Consider the following 18,076-nt stretch of genomic DNA (forward strand, 5'->3'; position numbering starts at 1 on the left):
GGCCTGCGCCAGCTCCTCGGTGCGGTACTGCTCCAGCACCACCACGCCCTGCAGGCCCGCGCTGCGCCGCCGCGCGCACGCCTCGCAGTGCACCAGGTACGTGTTGCGGCTGCCGTTCTCGCTGGTCACGAACAGGATGTTGAACACCTCCACCTGGGACGGGGCGCAGGGGAGGGGGGCGGTCACGGGGAGCGAGGGCGGCGGGGGGCACCTCCCTCCAGGGCGCGGCGGGCCCACTCACGTCGCACTCGTTGCAGTAGTAGGCGGGCTCGTCCTTGACCCGGCCCTGGTAGGCGATCTTCTTCCCGGCCCGCACCAGGCTCTCGCGCTGCACCTGGCAGTGCTTCATGGACTGCAGGAGGCAGAACCTGCGCGCGTGCAGAGGGAGGGGAGGGGAGGCGAGGGGAGCCGTGAGGCCGACCGAGCGGAGCGGGGCGGGGCGGGGCCTCCCGGCTCCAGGCTGGGGTCACGGCCCCTGACCTGGGCATCGCTCACAGTGGACATGTGGCTCTTGTCTATTTGGGCCGCAGGAAAATAAAGCTCATCGGAGCGGGAGCGGGAGCGGGTACAGTGCAGGGCACGTGGTCTGGGGCAGAGAAGAAGGAAGACGGGGTGGAATCCGACAGAAAGGGCAAGAGCGGGGCCAAGTTGGGTGGAGATGGGCTTCTTCCCAAGCGGGGCGCTCACTTGATCATCTTGAACAGGTCCGGGTCGCTGATTTTGACCGTGCGAGCCACGTTCCAGGACACGTGAATCATGGGCACGATGGACTTGACGTTCTTCACCTCGTTCCACTCGTATCGTTCCAGGGCCAGCTGGTACTGATAGGCTGCGGGGCCAGAGGGGGAAACAGAGGCATCTCAAGCAGCCGCGGCCACGCTGGCCCCCAGGCCCTCCCTTCCCTGGCAGCCGGCTGCCGTCCAGCTCGGCCACCCACGGGGCTCACCCCCCACGGGCCCCGCCCACTCACCGGTGAGGGGCCCCACGTTCCAGGCAATGTTGTTGCACCAGCCGGTGGCCTGCACCCAGTGCACGGTGCCCGCGTTAATCCACACCAGGTCTCCGGGGCGCTGCACGAAGCGGTACACGGGGATATTGGAAGCATAGAGGTCATCCAGGATTGGCCACCAGGAACCAGTCAGGTAGTCCACGCCGTGCCTGCGCGGTGGCCACAGGGTCAGACGGAAGCCACAGGGACGGGGCGGGACTTGGGGGGTGGGAGGAGGTGTATCTGGCGGGGCCAGGGTGGCGCGCACCGGTCGCAGAAGGCGCTGATAGTCTCCCAGTAGTGCTCGTGCACCGCAAACCACTCGCAGTCGCCAGGGCCGATGTTGATGTTGACGGAGCAGAAGTTGTTGTTCTCCTGGTGGCCTGCAGGGGGCGACAGAGAACGGCATGGCAGGCGGCAGCCCGGCCTGCGCTCCGCGCCCGGTCCGCCCCCGGGCCCCCATTGGCTGGCGGAGCGGCAGCCCCGCCCCCTCGCGCGCGCCCGGGTGAGGAGCGCACCTGGCGTTCGGCTGCCGGGAACCTTCATGTACAGCTGCACGGTGTTCATGCCCAGGATGGTGTGGCCCACGTGGCTCAGCATGTTGCCCGTGGAGGTGACCCGCATGAAGGCGGGCAGCTTCAGCAGCTCCTGTAGCTGGGGTTTCCACCTGCGGTGGCGAAGGTGCCACAGAAGTGAGAGGCCGCCCCCGACCCCTGCCGGTCCGGCAGCGCCCCTGCCCCCAGCCGCACTAACCGCTTGGCATCAGACAGGTCGATGTTGGTGCCGAACTTAATGATGTGATGGTTCTTCGGGTCTGGCGCGCTGCTGCCGGGGCAAAGAGCACGGGTTGACGGAGACCCGCCGGCCAAGGGAAGGGGAAGGACACGAAGGCGGCGGACGACCGGGACCTACCTAGGAGGGGTCCCCGTGGTGCTGTCGGGCTCCTCTGACTCCTCATCCTCGCTTTCCTTCTCCTCCTGCTGGGTCACAGCGGGGAGGCGGGCTGGGGTCGGTGCCGCCGGGAACCCAACCCCCCCACCCGCACCCCCAGCCCGGGCAGCCCCTCGCACCTGCAGGGACTCCTGGAAGGACGAGGCCTGGTACTGCGCGTACTTGGCGATGGTGGTGTGCGAGCGGGAGCTCTCACAAGGCCAGATCTGCCGCGTGCCCGTCAGGTCCCAGTTCTCGTCCGAAGGCTGCTGTACCTGGGTACGCACCTCCACCGTGTGCTCGCCGCTCGCCTCCACCAGCGTCTTGGTGGAGAAGAGGCCCAAGTCTGCAAGGCAGGACCGAGCAGGGCGTCGGGGCAAGGGCGGAGGGCAGGGAGCGAGGGCCTTCTTCCTCCCCAAGCCTCTCCCCATCCCCCCCCCCCCCCAGCTTCAGGAAGCTCAGCCCAGCCCAGCCCCACACGCAGCTGGGAAGGTTGGTCCTCCCAGGGCGACCCCCTTTTCTCCTGCTGCTGCTCTGAGTCGAGGCACCTCCAGGAGAGTCCTCAGGTGTGCGTGAGGCCACAGGTGCACTGCACCTGGCACTTAATAGGCGCTCAATGAATGGCAGTTTCCTTAAGTTATCGCTGGATCCAACCAGAGATTTAGTTAAGTACAAGCCTAGAACACGCTTCACGCTAACAGCGGTGAGAAGGAAGGATATACGGGTATAGAGAATACTACGGACATAGAGGAAAGACGATTGCCTTTTATGTTTCTGTGTGGTTTCCGTTTGTACGTAAGTACCTTTGTTTGGAATTTTGCCCGATAAAAATTTTTTTGCACGATAAAGCGCTGAAAAAGAGAGCCCTGGACACCTGGGTGGCTCGATGGGTTAAGTAACCAACTTTCGGACTCTTGATTTCAGCTTGAGTCACGACCTCACAGTCGTAGGATCGAGCCCCTCATTAGACTGTGTGCTGAGTGTGGAGCCTGCTTGGGATTCTCTCTCCCTCTCTGCCCTTCCCCACTCTCACTCTCTGCTCCCTCCTCTCTCTGCCCCTTCCCGCTCTCTCTCAAAATAAATAAACTTTAAAAAAAAATCCCCAAACCATGGGCCGGCAGGGGTTTTGTATACTCTGTATTCTCATCCTAATTGATCAAGAAAACCAAAAGTGACCCTAACCAGGTCCTGGGTTCCATCCCCTGCCCCTCTATCCAGTGCTGGGGACACAGTGATGGGAAGAAAGCCCAAGGCCTCAAGTAGGGCGTGCGGAGGACTGAGGATAGCTCGTGAGAGCTGCAGTCCGGGGTCTGCAAGCATGGGGGCCCTCCGAGGCCTCCCCTCACCCTCCTGCCCTTCCATACTCACTGAGCCGCAGGGAGCCCGCCAGGCCCCGGATCACGGTGATGGGATTCCGAGGGTCTGTGCAGAACTGCAGCAGCACAGGTGAGAAGGCGTCCCGTTTGCTCTCCAGCTGAGAGATGACAAGGAGACAGGGCCAGGGTGAGAGCCCTGCCCCGGGCTCTGAGCCCCCTCCCCCACTGCCCCTGCCGGCCCAGACGCAGTCTCAGAACCCATGGCAGGGGGGTCATACGTACATAGATGCTGGGTGTGGGCGGGTTGAGTTTTTCCCGGGGCAGCTTCTCCTCAGTGTTGATCTTCGGTTTCACAGACTGGGCAGGGGAAAGGTAGGACTCTCGAAACTTCCCTTTCACCTTGGCATTCCTGTGGGGAAGATAGGGACATGAGGGCAGGAATATCAGGGTGATGGGGAAGGGAGCCCCCCACTGGGCCGGGCCAGCAGCCTGGGGGGGGTGGGGGCCACCTCCCGGAACTTACTTGCTGGCACGCACGACGTCAGCAGCGCAGTGGCTGATGGTGAGGTCCGCCATGCGCAGCCTCCGCTCCTCCACCTCGGAGGCGATAAAGGTCTCCTTGTCCCCACTCTCCACCTTGATGAGGCGGATCTTCAGCTCCTTGGGGGGCCCTTCGCTGAGTGAGCGCAGCTTTAACATGTCAGCCCGGCTGACACCTGGTGGCCCTGGTGCTTCCTCGCGAGCCTTCTTCCCGGGAATGGGAGCCGAGGGCGCTGTGGGCTGGGCAGGGGGCGCGGGGGCCGGTGGAGGGGCAGGAGCCGTGGGTGGCTTGGCCTTGGAGGCCCCGCCAAGATCGGGCCGGGCCTTCTCGCGACCCTGGATCTCCTCGCTCTGCAGGTCCAGGTTGCCCAGCACCCGGCGGCTCTTTTCTTTGGGGGCCTTGGCCTTGGTCTTTGCCCTGCCCTCTCGGGGCCGCCGACCCACGCTGTCCTTACAGGCCCGCCTGTGCCGCCGGTGCTCCTTCTGGTGCTCCTTCTGGTGCTCTTTCTGCCGCCGCTTGCTGCTGCTGCCTGGTCCTGCCGCCGCCGCCGCCGCCACCCCGCCACTCTCCTCGCGGGCCTGGGCGGGAGGCAGCAGCCGCTCGGTCCCACTGTCCACCGGGCCTGCCGTGTCCACCGGGCCCGCCGTGTCCACCGGGCCTGCCGGGTCCGTGGCGCTCCGGCCCACCCGCTCCACAAGGGTCTCACAAGCCCGACTGATCTCTTCTAGCACCTCAGACTCAGACCGAGCAGGGGGCAGAGGCAGGGGTGGGGGCGGCGGGGCGGGGGTCATGGGGCCCGGGGCCGGCTCTTCGCCCGCCCCGCGCTCCCGGGCCCAGGGCCCGCCTGAGGTAGAGAAGTGAGATGCCGAGGGAGCGGAGGGCTGCGGGGAGCCCTGGGCGCTAGGGGCCGCCGAGGCGGGCGGCGGGGCGGTAGCACCTGATGGGGGGCCTGGCGAATACTGAGTGGCGGGCAAGGGCCCGGGCCGGGTGGCGAGGGCAGCTCCAGTCCCCCGGTAACAGTACTTCTGTCCTTCCAGCACGGAGGCCAAGGACTTGAGCAGGCTGGCCGGGCCGGCCGGTGGGGGGAGCGGGGGCGGCGGAGGAAACTTGGCTAGAGGCGGCGGTGGCGGCAGGGCTGGTGGTGGCTTCTTCTCCTCTTCCTGGGCGGCGGTGGCAGTGGCGGCCGGGGTTGTGTCACTAGGGAACGGAGGCTGCAGAGACGAAAAGGGCTCCTTCAGCGGGGGCGGGGGGGCTGCGCCCGCCTCCTGTTGCTGTTCCTCCTCCTTGCGAATGGATTCGTCCAGCATCTTCATGATGTTGGCCAGCCCATCGGGGAGGATCTTGAACTCCGCCGGCTCCTCAAACTGGTCCTCCAGCGGGGTAGGGGGAAAATCGAAGAGCCGCGGGCCTCGGGCAGGCAGCTCCCCGACCCTGGGCGGCACAGGCTGGGGGGCTTTATTCAAGGGGCCTGGGGGGGGGCCCGGCCCCACCTCGGGGGTCTTTGGGAAGGAGACCCTGGGCCGAGGGCTCTCCGGGCGCCTGAAGCTTCCTGAGGTATTTTGGTGGCAGGAGGAGGGAGGAGCTGGAGGCAGGGCGAGAGTCAAGGGCGCGAGAGGCGGGTCCTGGGGGCTCAGACTGGGGCTGGGGGGCCGGGGAAGGGGGTCCAAACTTCTGGCCAGGTAGGGAGGCGGGGGGAAGGACACGGGCCCTGTGGGGCTGCTGCCGTGGCTGCCATGGTTGCTGCTGCTGGTGGCTGGGGGAGTCGAAGGGGTGTGCGAATCCTGAGTGCCCACAGAAAAGCGGGGAGCCGGAGGCCCCAAGAAGCCCTCGCGGTGGGGGAGGGGTGGTGGGGGAGGGCGGGGGCGTCCCTCAGACCCAAAGAAGAGCTCCTCGAAGATCTCCCCATCCTCGCGGGCTGCCCGGCAGGCCGGGCCCTTCAGCCAGGCAGGGGGGGGCGGAGGGCGTAAGAGGCGGGGACAGGGCGGCGGAGGCGGCGAGGGGGGGCCGGGCGGCAGGGACAGGTGAGGAGTGGCAGCGGGAGCCGCCAGGAACGGTTTCCGACTGCTGTGTGCCGAGGGCCCCAGGCGGCCTTGGTGAGAGGAGACGTCCAGCGCGGGAGTTTGGTAATGATCAGCGCCGGGCTGCAAGCAGGGGACGGGCGGTCGGCGGCTGCCGGGGGTTGGGGGGGGGGGGGGGGGGGTGGCACCGCCCGCTCCACCCGCAGTCCACCCGCGGTCCGGAACTCACAATGCCTGGGCTCGGCTCCGCGGCCCGGAGACCGGTGTTGTTGCTGCTGCTGCTACTGCTGCTGCTGGTGGGGCCGGGGAGGCCAGGGGGCCGGGAAGGGGCGTAAGGCACGCAGGCGGTGGTTGCTGCTGGTGAAACGCTGGAGTCCATCCGCGACCTCTGAACTCTGCTCTCTCTAAGGTCACTTCCGGGGGGACGGGTGGCAGGCGGGCAGCCATGGCTCTCTGCTCCTGGGGGGCGGGGGCCTGGGCCGGGGGGTGCGGCCGGGACCAGCCGGTGGCCAGGGGGGTGCGCGGCGTAGGCCGGAGCCGGGTACGGATACGGGTGAGGCAGCGAGTGCCGCTGCTCCTGTGGGAGAGGCAAAGGGCCACGAGTGACACGTGGGGGACGGGGGACTTGTGGTTAAGAGACGAGGGGCAACCGATTGGGGCTCACCTGGCGCTCCGGGGGGGCCGAACCCTTGCGCTCGGGGCCCCAGACATCTCCATGCAGGGCGCTCCACAGCCCTGGCTTGCTCAGCTGAAATGGAGGGCTAGTGGCGAGGCCAGGCAGGGGTGGGGGCGGCGGCGGGGGGGGCGGCGGGGGCGGTGGGGGCAGTGGCGGCGGGGGCAGCGGCAGCCCCGGGGGAAGGCCAGTCTGGAAGAAGAGAGAGCGTGAGAACGGCACCCCGGCCCAGTCCTGCCCACGGCGGCCCGTGGCCTACATGCGACCATACCTGCTCAGAGCCGCAGCCTCTCCTGCGCTTGCCCCCGGGGCTGAGGCCCTCGTCCCCCGAGGGGCCTGAGAGCGCCGCAGGAGGCACGGGCTGCACCACTGGGGGCTCAGCGGCTCGCTTCACGGGGGGACCGCCCCGCTTGGCCCCATAGTTCCGCTTGTGCTGAAAACAAAAAGGAAGGAGAGAGAATGACACATGTGCAGATCCAGCCAGGGGCCTCTCCTCCCCACCCCACCGGCCCCCATCTCACCTCAAGGTGCAGCAAGTTCCACACTTGCTCCAGGGGGGGCAGGACCTTGGCTCGGTGCTGGCAGGAGCCGGCGTGAAAGTTCCAGAACTGGGCCTGGGGGCAGAAGCACACGTTAGGATGAGGGCGCCTAGCCAGAAGGCACAAGCCCAGCCCCCCGGGCCCTGCCTCATCCCACCTGCTGTAGTCGGCCGATGCGGGGCCCCAACTCAGCCAAGCTTCCTCCGTATCGAAGGGCACTGTGATAGCAGCGAATGGCCTCCTCGCTGTCGTGCTCAGACTCGTATAGCTGCCCCAGCTGCTCCCACAGCCCCGGCTGGGCCGGCTCTCGGAGCAGTGCCTGCACACAGCCATGCAGGGATTCCAGCTTCCCGTGGAGGGGTCTCGGGGCGGGGGTCCTACCGGGCAGAAGGAGTTGTGGGGGCTGGTCAGGCCTGGGGGACCTCTTCTGAGGCCCCAGGCTTACGTCCCATCTACAGCACCTTTGATTCCGTACTCACCCTGGAGCATAATACGGTTTGTTGGGGTGTCCAGAGCTACTGCCATGTGAAGGGGGTAGGGGAGCAGAGAGTGGGGGCTGCCCGATGCTGGCAGAGCACCTAGAGACGGAAGGGGTCTGTTAACGTGCAGCAAGATGAAGTGGTCCCGTCCCTACTTAGAAATGAGAGCACTGAGAGACTAAGGGAAAGCAGCTGAGAACCCCACTGGGGTCCACAGATCAGCAGAAACCCAGAGAGTGACCAAAGAGTGGAGACGGGGAGAGGGGTGCCCCATGTTCTCACCTGCCTCCAGGCAGCCATGCGCTTCGAGGAGGGGGATGGGGCGGGCAGGAGCTCCAGGCCCCAGCACAGCTCAAGCCCCCGAGGGCAAAGGCTTCCCGTGCAGCGCGGGCCCCTGGAGGGTCCACTGCCCGATGCATCCAGCCTGAGTCAAGGAGAGATCAAGATCTTCATGGGGGCACAGGCTGAGCCAGCAGCATACACACGGCCGACCCAGCCCTGGTCTTTCCCTTACCAGGTCAGCAGTGGCCCCAGGAGCCCTGGAGATCGGGCACGGCCCCCTGCCCCAGCTCTCTGGGGCGACGGTCCCGCTCCAGCCGCTCTGACAGGAGTGCCCACTGCCCCCAGACGGCCACCCAGGGCCCTTCACAGCCAATTCTGCGGAGGGGAGGAGGAGAAGGAGTGCCGTGAGCCGGCCAGCGCACAGCTGAGGCCCAGGGGCCCGGCCGGGCAGTCATCTGCACCGGGAGTCGGGCCTTGGCTTTCCCCGAGGGGAGGGCCACGCCGCCCAAGGAGCCCCCGGAGGCCCGGGAGAGCGGCGAGGCGCCGGGACGAGCGGCAGGGAGCGGGACGGCCGGTCAGCGGCGGCTCGCTGCCGGGAGCCACTGGGGCGGACGGGCAGCGCCGCGGCGGCTTACCCGGCCTCCGTGGGAGCGTCCTCGCACGGCGTCGGCGAGCTCCTGAGATCCGGCCAATCACAGGACTTCCCCTCTCGCCAGAAAGCCAATCATCACCCGTGTCTCCGCCTCAGTAACAGCCTGGCCGGGACCAATGAGAGCGAGGTTAGCCCGGCCTCGGCCGGGGGAGGAGGGGCGGCGGAGCCGGTCAGACGGGCTCGGCCCGGGGTGACCCCGGGGTGACCCCGCGGCTCCCACCTAGGGTCTCCATCCCGGACCTGACACCCGGGCCGGCGGCGCAGGCAGGGCCCGGGACCCCTGCGGGTGAAGGCGGCACGTCGCACGCTCGGGCCGGCCTGGGGGACGGCGCCACCCGCGAGTCCCACGCACCCATAGAGTCGCCGGTATTCCCGGCAGGACCTACCGAAAAGCCCCCGGCCCCGGCGCCCTAAGACCGGCCGACGGCAAACGGAGGCACAACGTAGACAAAGGCGTCGCTGCCTTTCCTCCCTTCACCTCGCCCTGTGCCTCACCTCCCACCCCGGGTGCCCCCTGTGACTGCTGAGAGCTGGCAGGTCCCGGCGACTTCGGTACCCAAACCCGCCCGCGCCGAGATCCGAGCGCTCCCCCCCCCCCCCCCCCCCCCCCCCCCCCCCCACGCCTGACCCTATCCCAAACTACGGTCGGGGCCCCCAGCCTACCTAGTTCCCGGAGCTCCTCCACTTCCCCTGGCTCTCTAGGTCTTCAGTTCCAACCGACCCCCAAAACCAAAATCTCCCTTTAATCCCCCAACTTCTGAGAAGACGCGCACAGCGGTCCCGAGTGGCCCCTCTCGCGTGGCTCCCGTATCCTCTATGCCCTTCCCCGTCGGGGCCACGCGGTTCCCCACGGCCCACGTGGCCCCCGCCCCCCAAGGGAGGGGGGATTTCGGGGGTTGCCCGTGACGTGGCTACTTGCGCAGCGGAAGCGGCGTGTGTAAGTGTAAGGGGGGGGTCCTTCGGGAGGGAGGAGGGCGGGGCCCAACAGGCGGTGACATCACCCTTGTCCCACTCTCACCGCCCACTCCCTTAAAGAACCCAGAACCCGTTTCACTTCCTCCTTCGCGGCGCCCCCCCCCCCCCCCCGCCCTTTCCCGTCGGTGCCGCCTCGACCCACGACGGGCGCAGCGCCCCCCTTCTGGGCACCTCCCCTTCGGCCCCAGTTCTTCCTTGTCGCCTGAGCCCAGGATCCCCGTCCCCGCGCCTCTTCCTCGCCTACCCGGCGTCCCCGCAGGTAGGGAGCCGGCTCCGCTCCCGGGATCGGTCCATTGAGAGTCTAGAGTACAAAGAGCTGCGAGAGGCGAGCGTAGAGTACAAAGCGGCGGGGGCGGGGCCAGCGCTCCAGCTGGAGCGAGCGCCGGGCAGGAAGCCGGGGGAGCGCGCGCGACGAGGGGCTGGGGGCGGCTGGAAAGTTCGCCTTCGCCGAGAGAAGTCTGCGCGGTGGGGAAATTTCCACCCAGCCCGCAAAGGCAGGCGGGTTTCTGGTGAAAACAGTCCTCTCTCCGCAGGACAAGGTGGTCTGTTTACGTGCTAAGCTCCGGACCCTACAGGTCGCGGCGCGCCACTCCCCGCCGAGCCCTGCGAACGCTTGGGCTCTGCGGACGGCGTCCGCGGCTCTAGCGGAGTTTCTGCCCGAACTCTCTCTGCTCACCACACTGACTTTCGGTCAGTTGCCAAAGCCCTGGGACGAGCAGAGCGCTTAGCTGCGGTCTAAGGGTAGCCCGGGCCGCATTCCCCCACCCAAGTCCGGGACCACGCATGGGCTAACGGTGGGGGGGGGGGGGGGGGGGGGGGGACGGGGGGCGGGGGTTCAGGCATCGCAGGATCAGATCCCCGTTTGCGAAGCGGTGCCGAGGGCGCTGCCAGCTACCAGGAAATGCAGCCTCCCCTTCTGCGATGATGACACTTCCCCTCCACCACTTCCCCTTTCCCACGGGGAACTGACTCAGCTTTCCCTAAAGCACTGAGTCCCGTCCCTCCAGCCCCTTTCCACCTTTGTCCACAACCCCCCACGCCGGTACTCAGAGTACAGCAGCCCTCACTGGAGAACAAAAACTTCCTGTGCACTAAATACACATTCACTCTCGCCAACCACCTCGGATTCACCGGGACCCGGGCGCCTGACTCCTCATCCGCCCCCCGTACAAAGCCCTCCCTCGGGGTCTGATTCAGGCTTGGGGTGGGAGAGCGTGAGTCACCCACAAAACCTTCCCCTATTCCCACTGACTCAGCCCTCGCCTCCCTGAACACACACAGACACACAGTCAGAGGCAGACACAACTCAGCCCACACACCGCTCACCACCGGTCCCGCGGAATTTCCCCTCTCGTCTTCCCCCACGATGGCCCCTCCCCGCGCCCGCCAGCCTCGACGCCGCGCTCACACCTGTTCCCCGGCGCCGGCTCGCGGTCCACTCTCACCTCCACTCTCGCTTTGGGGCAGGAATAGCCCTCCCCGACTGCCGGTGTCCGTACTAACCAAGGGGAGGGGACGGCCACGGGCAGCAGTCACAAAGACAGACACCCACAGACTCCCCGAAGGCAGGCGAGAGGAAGACGCACGCGGCCACAGCCAGGCTGGGAGGACGGTATACTTCTGGGGCAGACATTCCTTCCCAGCCTCTCCCGCCCGACCCACAGTCCCCGGGGCCGCCCGCCCAGAAAGGGTTAATTCTGCTCCTGCCGAGGCCACGCCCTCTCCATCCGGGCACTCCCGGTTAAGCCCAGCTCCGCCCCTTCCATCCGGGCTCTGGACTCGGGGACTTTAACCGACCCCCTCCCCCGGAGCCCCGAGAGAGACCCACTCCATCAATCACACCCACTTAACCCTCTCCCGGCTCCAGGCCTGAGGAGCCCCCGGCGCGCACCGCTGCGGCCGCGCGGGACGCGGGGGAAGGGGCCAGACGTGCGCACGCAGACTCACATGCCGGCCAAAGACAAGACCCCGCGCACACGGTCTTCCCCACCCGCACGCAGTCCGCGGACGCGCCGAGGAGGGGCCGGGGCCGGGGCCGGCACCCGCCGCATCCCGCTCCCCGCCAGGCCTCGTTCCGCCCGGTGGAAGCGAGGGGTTACAGGCTCGCTTCTTACCTGGGGGAGGGGGGAGGCGGAGGGGAGGGCCGCCGGCTGGGGCGCCGCTGTGACTCAGCCACCCGGGCAGGCCGCCCGCTCGGGATTCCCTTCCCCAGCCTTCCCCCGCTGCTGGCCCCTCCCCGCCCCCCCACCGAGGAGTGACAGTGCCGGCCCCGGCCCGCTATGTGTCACTGCGAGCCTTGTGTCTGCCTCTGACTGGACCGCTGTGTTCACCAGTGTGTCTGACAAGGTCGGCTGTGTGTGGGTCGTCCCGGTGTCTGTCTCTGTGTGCACCTGCATATCTGCTCATCTCGTCTCCTTCAGTGCCTGTGTCTGACGCGTTCCTGTCATTATGCCTGTCTACATGACTCTGAGGGGCTGTCTCTGTCTGTGTGTCTGCCTGGCTCCTGTCTCGGTCTTTTGTCTGGGTCTGCCTCTGCATCACTTGCGTGATCACGTGTGTCTCTGCACATGCCCTTCTGTGTTTGCCTTCATGTTCCCGAACAGAGTCTGGGAAACACTGGAGCAGGCTGACCCCGCAGACTCCTCGCCTCACTCCCCCCGCCCCTCCCGAATCCTGACGTCTTGTTGCCGGATCAGTGATCCTTCTGTTTGAGTCAGATATTTGGGCGTCTGTCTGCCTTCAATCAAGTTCCGTCCTATTCCTCAACGTCCTGGCTGATCCTCAAGGCTCCCTGCAGCTCCCATTATGATGATAATTGCTAGCATTTAGTGAATACTTACTAGTAGGCACCAGGCACCGTCTTAAGCACTTTACATACCTTTTTAAAACTCCCCCCACCGCAAATCTGAGTTAGGAAGTACTTTTTTTTTTTTAACCCATTTTACAGATGAGGAAATTGAGGCTCAGAGAGGTTAGGTAACTTGGCCAAGTTCACTCTGCAAGAGAGTGGAAGAACTGGGCTTCTTCCCAGGGCCTCATTCTTTCCACTCTTCTATCTGCCTCTGTCCTGTTCTCCCTCCCTTGGTTTTATCGTCACAGGCCATCTCCTGGGTCAGCCTGCCTGCGCCCCCACCCCGTTCTACCCCCAGCATCTCTAGCATCGCAAATGTCCCCTGTCCTCGACAGCAGGTGTGGGTAGGACACTTGTAGCAGATCTCAGAAGCCATTGCTTTCTTGGCAGTGAAGCTCATTCAGTTGACACATTCATTCAACACAATTCCACTGAGGCACCCCAATGTGCAAACCATCTTGCCAAATCCAGACACACAGAAGAAAACAGTCCCACTCAAAAACTCAGCGCGACACACACTCAGAGAACTTAAGTCCCTGGCTTAGGTATCCTCTCCTCTCCTACAGAGCCTCAGGCAGAGAACTGGCCCAAAGAGAGAGGAAAGCAGAAGAGAAGTAAGACTTGGGGGGAGGGGGGCGGGGAGGAGGCAAATGCCGTAGCACCGTGGGGACAGAATGGAACAGAAAGGGAGCTGGAAGGCAAGGTGAGATGCCACGATTGCCATGGCAACAGCGGCAGGCTGTTGTGGCCATGGGCTCCGGCATCTCCAAATCCATTTCCAATCACCATGCACGAACCACGCTGTTCACCAACTCTTATAGGGCACCCTCACCGCAAGAAAAATCCCCCCGGTTATCTCACCTCTACCTTCCAGCCTTGCAAACTCTAGTCTAATTCAACTCCAGAAGTAACTGAGTTGTAGCACTGGGGGGAGATTTTTTGGTGGTAGTGGAGAGGCTGGTGAAATAACAGGGCTGAACCATTCAGGGGCAACAGAGGGGCGCTCCATAAACCAGGAAGGCTGAACCACTCCAGCACCACATGGTGGGGGGATGCTCAGAGCTGGACTGGACCATTCTGAGGAGTGGGCACGATCCAGACCATACCGCTCTTCTTCAAGCATGTGGTCCAGAGCTGGACGGGTGGGGGTGGGGGTGGGGGTTGTTGCTCAGGAGCAGAACTTACCAGATGGAATTTGATGTGCCCTGTCTCATTGGAACCAGTGCCCCAGTGGTGGGGTGCAGCAGACCACGGTGGGGGGGGGGGGCCGGTACTACGGGGCTGGCATGGTGCCTGGGGGAACCTGAAAGAAAAAAGCCAGTTAGAAGTGGGGTCTCCCAGGCTGGAGAATTTCCCTGTGCTCCCTGTCTTCTTATTGAGGAGAAGCCTGGTGCTGGTGGTCAGATGGGATGAGAGAACCCGTTTCCATGGCAACCAGAAAAAGCCATCCCCAAGGTGGTCCTCCAGCCTTCCCCGTTAGGAAGCAGCCTTGGACCAGAGGGTAAGGGGAGCGTGCTACGGCATCTGTGAACATCCACAGCGGACACCCAATCCACGAGTCCCCTTCGGACCGGACTCTCCTGCTGACAGTCCCTGGGCCCAGAGTAGCCCCGATTGCCCCTGACGTGGGCACCCAAGTCGGCCTCAGTCCTGGCCCCGGGCCTGCAATCTTCTGCCTCCAGCTCAGCCTCCTCCCTACCCCTAACCTTATCAAGACACCAGTCAACCCCACCCTCTGGACTCTGCCCCCTCCTCTTCCCCCAGGCGGGTGCAGGCAGGTCTTGGCGAGCAGCACAGGTGGCCAGACTAGACGAACGGGCCCAGCAGGGAGGAGCCTTCCTCCACAACGACCTGGGTCTGGGTCTGAAAGTGGCCTCTGCCGCAAGCCTCCCTTGCATCCCACCCCTCAAGGCCATATCCTGTTTCCCCATCACCTCCTTCCTCTCTGTGGCCCAAGAAGGTGACAGAGGCCCAGTCCCTTCCCTCCCCTCCGAAACAAAAAGCTAGGTCTTCTAAGTCCAGGGTCAAGAATCAGGTGTCCATCTAGGGTCAGACCTAAGTCTGGCCCTTATCTCAGACTCACTCCTCAGAGACCTATGGTTTCTGCTTCCTTAGTCACAGTTGCCTGCCCTTGAGGTCCCAGACATTGGGGTTCCCAGTCTAGTCCCCCCATTCCCCGGCCGGCCAGCCCGCATCCTTCCCCCTGCCCCAGAGACTCAGGCCTCCAGCCCCCAGCCTCCATGACGCAATGTGCTGCAAGCTGCCTGGGCTGCTGATGACACTGCCCCCAGGGAGGAGCCACTCCTGACCCAGGCAGGGCCCCCCCCCCCCACCGGCCCCCCATAGGCCAGGTAGTGGCCAGCTGCAGGCCAGGGAGGCCGGGCAGGCAAAGTTCTTGTGCTACAGAAAGGAAGCTTGAGGCTGGAACCTTCCAGGACAGGGATGTTGAGAACATGGGACCAGAGGGTGTGCGTGTGCTTGCCTCTGTATGTGTGTGTGTGTGTGTGTGTGCGTGTGTGCGCGTGCGGGCACACGCGTGCAGTCTGTAGTGTTTGTGTATGTGGCTGTGTTGTAGGGGAAGGGGATGTGCTGGGAAGGGTCTAGCCTAGAGAGAGGGGAGTGGCAGGCCTCACGACAGACCAAAGAAGGAGTGAGGGGCAGCCAAGGGGGTCACCAGGGTGTGTATGGGGTGTCTGGACACCAGAGTGGGGGAGGGGCCCACAGCCATTTAAAGGGCCAGCCCCAGAGCTTTAATCCCTCACCAGCCCTGGCCCCAAGCCGGAGGCTGTAATTCATCTGTCCAACAGCTGGGGTGGGTGTGTGTGTGTTGGGGGGGGGGGGGCATGTGGACGGGAAGGGGGAGCTGGGGGAGGGGCTGGGGCTTTCTTGTGCACAGAGCCAAACAACAAAAGGGAAGCCGAAGGGCCAGCTCCAATGTGCCCAAGCCGGGCAGCTGACCTGCACACCGGCCGGTGGTCTCCACCTGATGGCCAACAGACTCCGTAGTATGGACTCAAGGACTCTTGGTCGAGGAGTCCGAGAACCCAAAGGTGGGGCCTGGGAGAAGGCCCAGGCTGAGTGCCCCCAACCCTGCCCCCGCGAGCTGTCACCCCTCCTCGTAGGTCCCAGCCGCACCACCGTCCCAGACCTGGCAGGCCCCTCGACAGATTCAGCCTCAAATGCCCTGCTCACCAGCCAAGCCTCCCCAGACACGGCCTGCCGGCTCCCCCTCCCGCCGGCGCAGGGTGGCAGCGGCCACACCGAGGCTGTCCCTTTAAATCATTACCACCCCTGATTGTGTGGACAAACCGAGGGCCCTGCCCCCCAGGCAGGCGGCTTGCCACCTCCCCCCCATGAGTCCCCAGAAATGTGAGGGCCATTTAAAGGGACAACGGAGAGACAGCCAGGTCTCTAGCCGCCCCCACCCCCACCCCACACACACACTCACAGCCCCTTTCCCCAGCGACACACAGCCCCTTGCCCCTCTGGAGGGCCCCCCAAATTCCGGTTCTCTCCCCACCCCTAGAGACTGCTAGAAGGAGAAAGGGGGCCAGAGTTGGGGGGGGGGGGCGGGGAGCTGGGGGAGCGAGGAAAAGACAGGGGCTGCCTCCTTACTCAGAGCCCCAGGGGACAGGTCGGAAGGAAAGCAAAGCCAGGAGAAGCGGCGAGACAGAGCCCCGAAAGGTGCCGCGGGCAGACCTGGGGCGCACAGGCTGTCGGGCGAGGGGAAGGGAGTCGGGCTGCACGAGACGGCGGCGCGGCCAGCGGGCGACAAGCCCAAGTCGGGGAGATGGAACAGGGAGGGCCAGGGAAAAGAGGCAAGGCCGGAGGAAAACGGGGAGACAGAATCGGGGAAAGGGGTCATCCGGGAGGGTGTGGAGGAAAATCCGAGGAGGGAGGGCGAGCCAGGCCGGGGTTACCTGCTGGGTGTCTGTCCCCCGGCGGTGCCCCCGGAGTCCGGGTAGGGAGGGGGGGAGCAGCAGGGGGGGGGAGTGGGGGCTGGGGGGGCGGGGGAGACGGTCCCTCCTCTGCCTCCTGGGCCTGCCCCGGCGCTCGCAGCCTCTGCCTCCCTCCCTCCTCCTCCCCGTCCCTGAGTCCCGGAGTCAAACAAAGAACTGTAGCAGGCTCTCCCCAACCCCCTCCCTCCTCCTCCTCCTCCTCCTCCTCCTCCTCCTCCTCCTCCTCCTCCCCTCCCTCCCTCCCCACCAGCAGGCTCCCTCCTCCTCCCTTCCGGTCTCTTCCTTTAACTACCCGCCCCCCCCCCCCAGCCCCCAGCACTAGTCTCTCTCCACCCACCCACCCCAACCTTTTTACACACCCCTCAGCCAAGCCCCGTCCCCGCTGTAGAGTCCCTTTGCAAAATTGAAAGGCTCCAGAGAACATGGGAGGGGGCTGGGGTCTTGCTTAAAAATCAAGAACCACAATACAATTATTTATTTTCACGGCCAGAGGAATAGTCTTAGCTGTTTCTTCTCCAAGAGGGGGGGAAAAATAATCCTAAAGAAAGCAATACAAATCTGACTAAAGCCCTCATCAAATAAAGTGCACAAAGCAGCGGGAGCTAATCCCCAGCCCCCTCCCTCCCACCCGCCAAATTAAGACCGACTCTCCACTCCTCCAGAACCAACTCCTAAGGTCCTGGCCGGCTGGAACCAGGCCTAACAACTACAGTCACAAAAATCATAACTATCACGATTTAACCACAATAATAAGCATTTTATAACAAGCCTTCATTCAGTATTTATTCTGCACCCGCCACCTTGCGAAGTGCTTTGCATAAATTATCTCATCCCCCCCCCCCCACCTCCCCAACAGCCAAGAAGGTATGTATTGATATTTAAATTTTCCAGATGAAGAATGTGAGGCTCTGGGAGGTGGTGACCTTTCCAAGTCCCTATGGCCACTAAGTGGCAGAGCTGGGAACAGGATCCGGGTCTGACCTGACAGCCCAAGCTCCGGAACACTTAAAAAGAAAAACCACTTTTTTCTAAGATCATAACCAAACCCGGGAACTTAACTCCATAGGGAAGGGCGGTCATAACTATCAACCGAGTCCCCCTCCCTCAGGAAACTGACCCACCCACCTACACCGAATAAAGACCTGTCCTCTTCAGTCTAACACTGCTTCCTGACCCTTTTCGTCACTGTTGGGGTGTCACTAATTACGATCAGAGATGAGCTGCTGTCTACAGAACGCCACAAACCGCACACAGCTCTTCTCCTGGGAGTAGCTATCTTGCGACCACTCCCACTTCAACTCAAAATGGGGAGGGGGGCAATAGGACACTTAGCAATGCAGCAGGTGGGAAAGCGGCAAGACTGCTGGGAGGCTCCTTCACGGGGGCGGAGGGGGCTGGGAAGGAAAGTTCTCATACCCACCTGGGGAAAAGTGACCCCGGGTTCCTGGAGCCCAGCAAAGGGGCAAAGTCTTTGGGCCACACCACACCCGTGCCCCTCCCCCTCACAAAACTCCAGGCCAGGGTTTCCCACCTGCAGGCTGCTACGGCCAAGGGAAGGGAGAGGGGGAAAAGATGGCACGGGGTTGGAATCGGACTCGGGGCAGAGGTGGGGGGGGGGGAGAGGGGGAGGCGGAATGGAAAGGGGAGGAGGCCTCCGGCCTGGCAACCGTCCCAGGGCACGTGCGCTGGTGACATCATCCCAGGCCACCTCTAACACAGACCTTTGACCCCTAGGGGCGGAAAGGGGCCTTTGGCTAAGCTTCCTGGGAAATAGCCTTAGGAATTCTGGGAACCCAAAAAGGAGAAGAAGAAGGAACCCAGGCGGCTTGCCTTTATCTCTTTTACTCCCAGTTACCACTCCAGCCCCAGGGAC

The 18,076-nt window shown here is 64.3% G+C and overlaps 1 protein-coding gene across 1 annotated transcript in view; it reads right to left on the reverse strand.

The window, feature by feature from the left end:
- Positions 1-16,261, reverse strand: part of KDM6B (lysine demethylase 6B) — a 21,340-nt gene extending 5,079 nt beyond the window's left edge. Inside the window, exons 1-23 of the mRNA XM_040452937.1 lie at positions 16,165-16,261; positions 13,430-13,547; positions 8,402-8,521; positions 7,999-8,141; positions 7,767-7,908; positions 7,485-7,583; positions 7,163-7,382; positions 6,988-7,080; positions 6,738-6,899; positions 6,458-6,658; positions 6,023-6,370; positions 3,758-5,916; positions 3,517-3,643; positions 3,287-3,392; positions 2,059-2,264; positions 1,901-1,965; positions 1,742-1,813; positions 1,507-1,655; positions 1,257-1,371; positions 971-1,158; positions 688-829; positions 242-368; positions 4-153 (exon numbers count right to left, since the gene is read on the reverse strand). Of these exons, the coding sequence (XP_040308871.1) occupies positions 4-153; positions 242-368; positions 688-829; positions 971-1,158; positions 1,257-1,371; positions 1,507-1,655; positions 1,742-1,813; positions 1,901-1,965; positions 2,059-2,264; positions 3,287-3,392; positions 3,517-3,643; positions 3,758-5,916; positions 6,023-6,370; positions 6,458-6,658; positions 6,738-6,899; positions 6,988-7,080; positions 7,163-7,382; positions 7,485-7,583; positions 7,767-7,903 (4,866 nt within the window). The 5' untranslated portion in view covers positions 7,904-7,908; positions 7,999-8,141; positions 8,402-8,521; positions 13,430-13,547; positions 16,165-16,261. The remainder of the gene's footprint in view (positions 1-3; positions 154-241; positions 369-687; positions 830-970; positions 1,159-1,256; positions 1,372-1,506; positions 1,656-1,741; positions 1,814-1,900; positions 1,966-2,058; positions 2,265-3,286; positions 3,393-3,516; positions 3,644-3,757; positions 5,917-6,022; positions 6,371-6,457; positions 6,659-6,737; positions 6,900-6,987; positions 7,081-7,162; positions 7,383-7,484; positions 7,584-7,766; positions 7,909-7,998; positions 8,142-8,401; positions 8,522-13,429; positions 13,548-16,164) is intronic.
- Positions 16,262-18,076: the final 1,815 nt, after the last annotated feature.

This window comes from Herpailurus yagouaroundi, unplaced genomic scaffold, assembly GCF_014898765.1.
Source record: "Herpailurus yagouaroundi ecotype Mexico unplaced genomic scaffold, PumYag 208, whole genome shotgun sequence".
NCBI lineage: Eukaryota > Metazoa > Chordata > Mammalia > Carnivora > Felidae > Herpailurus > Herpailurus yagouaroundi.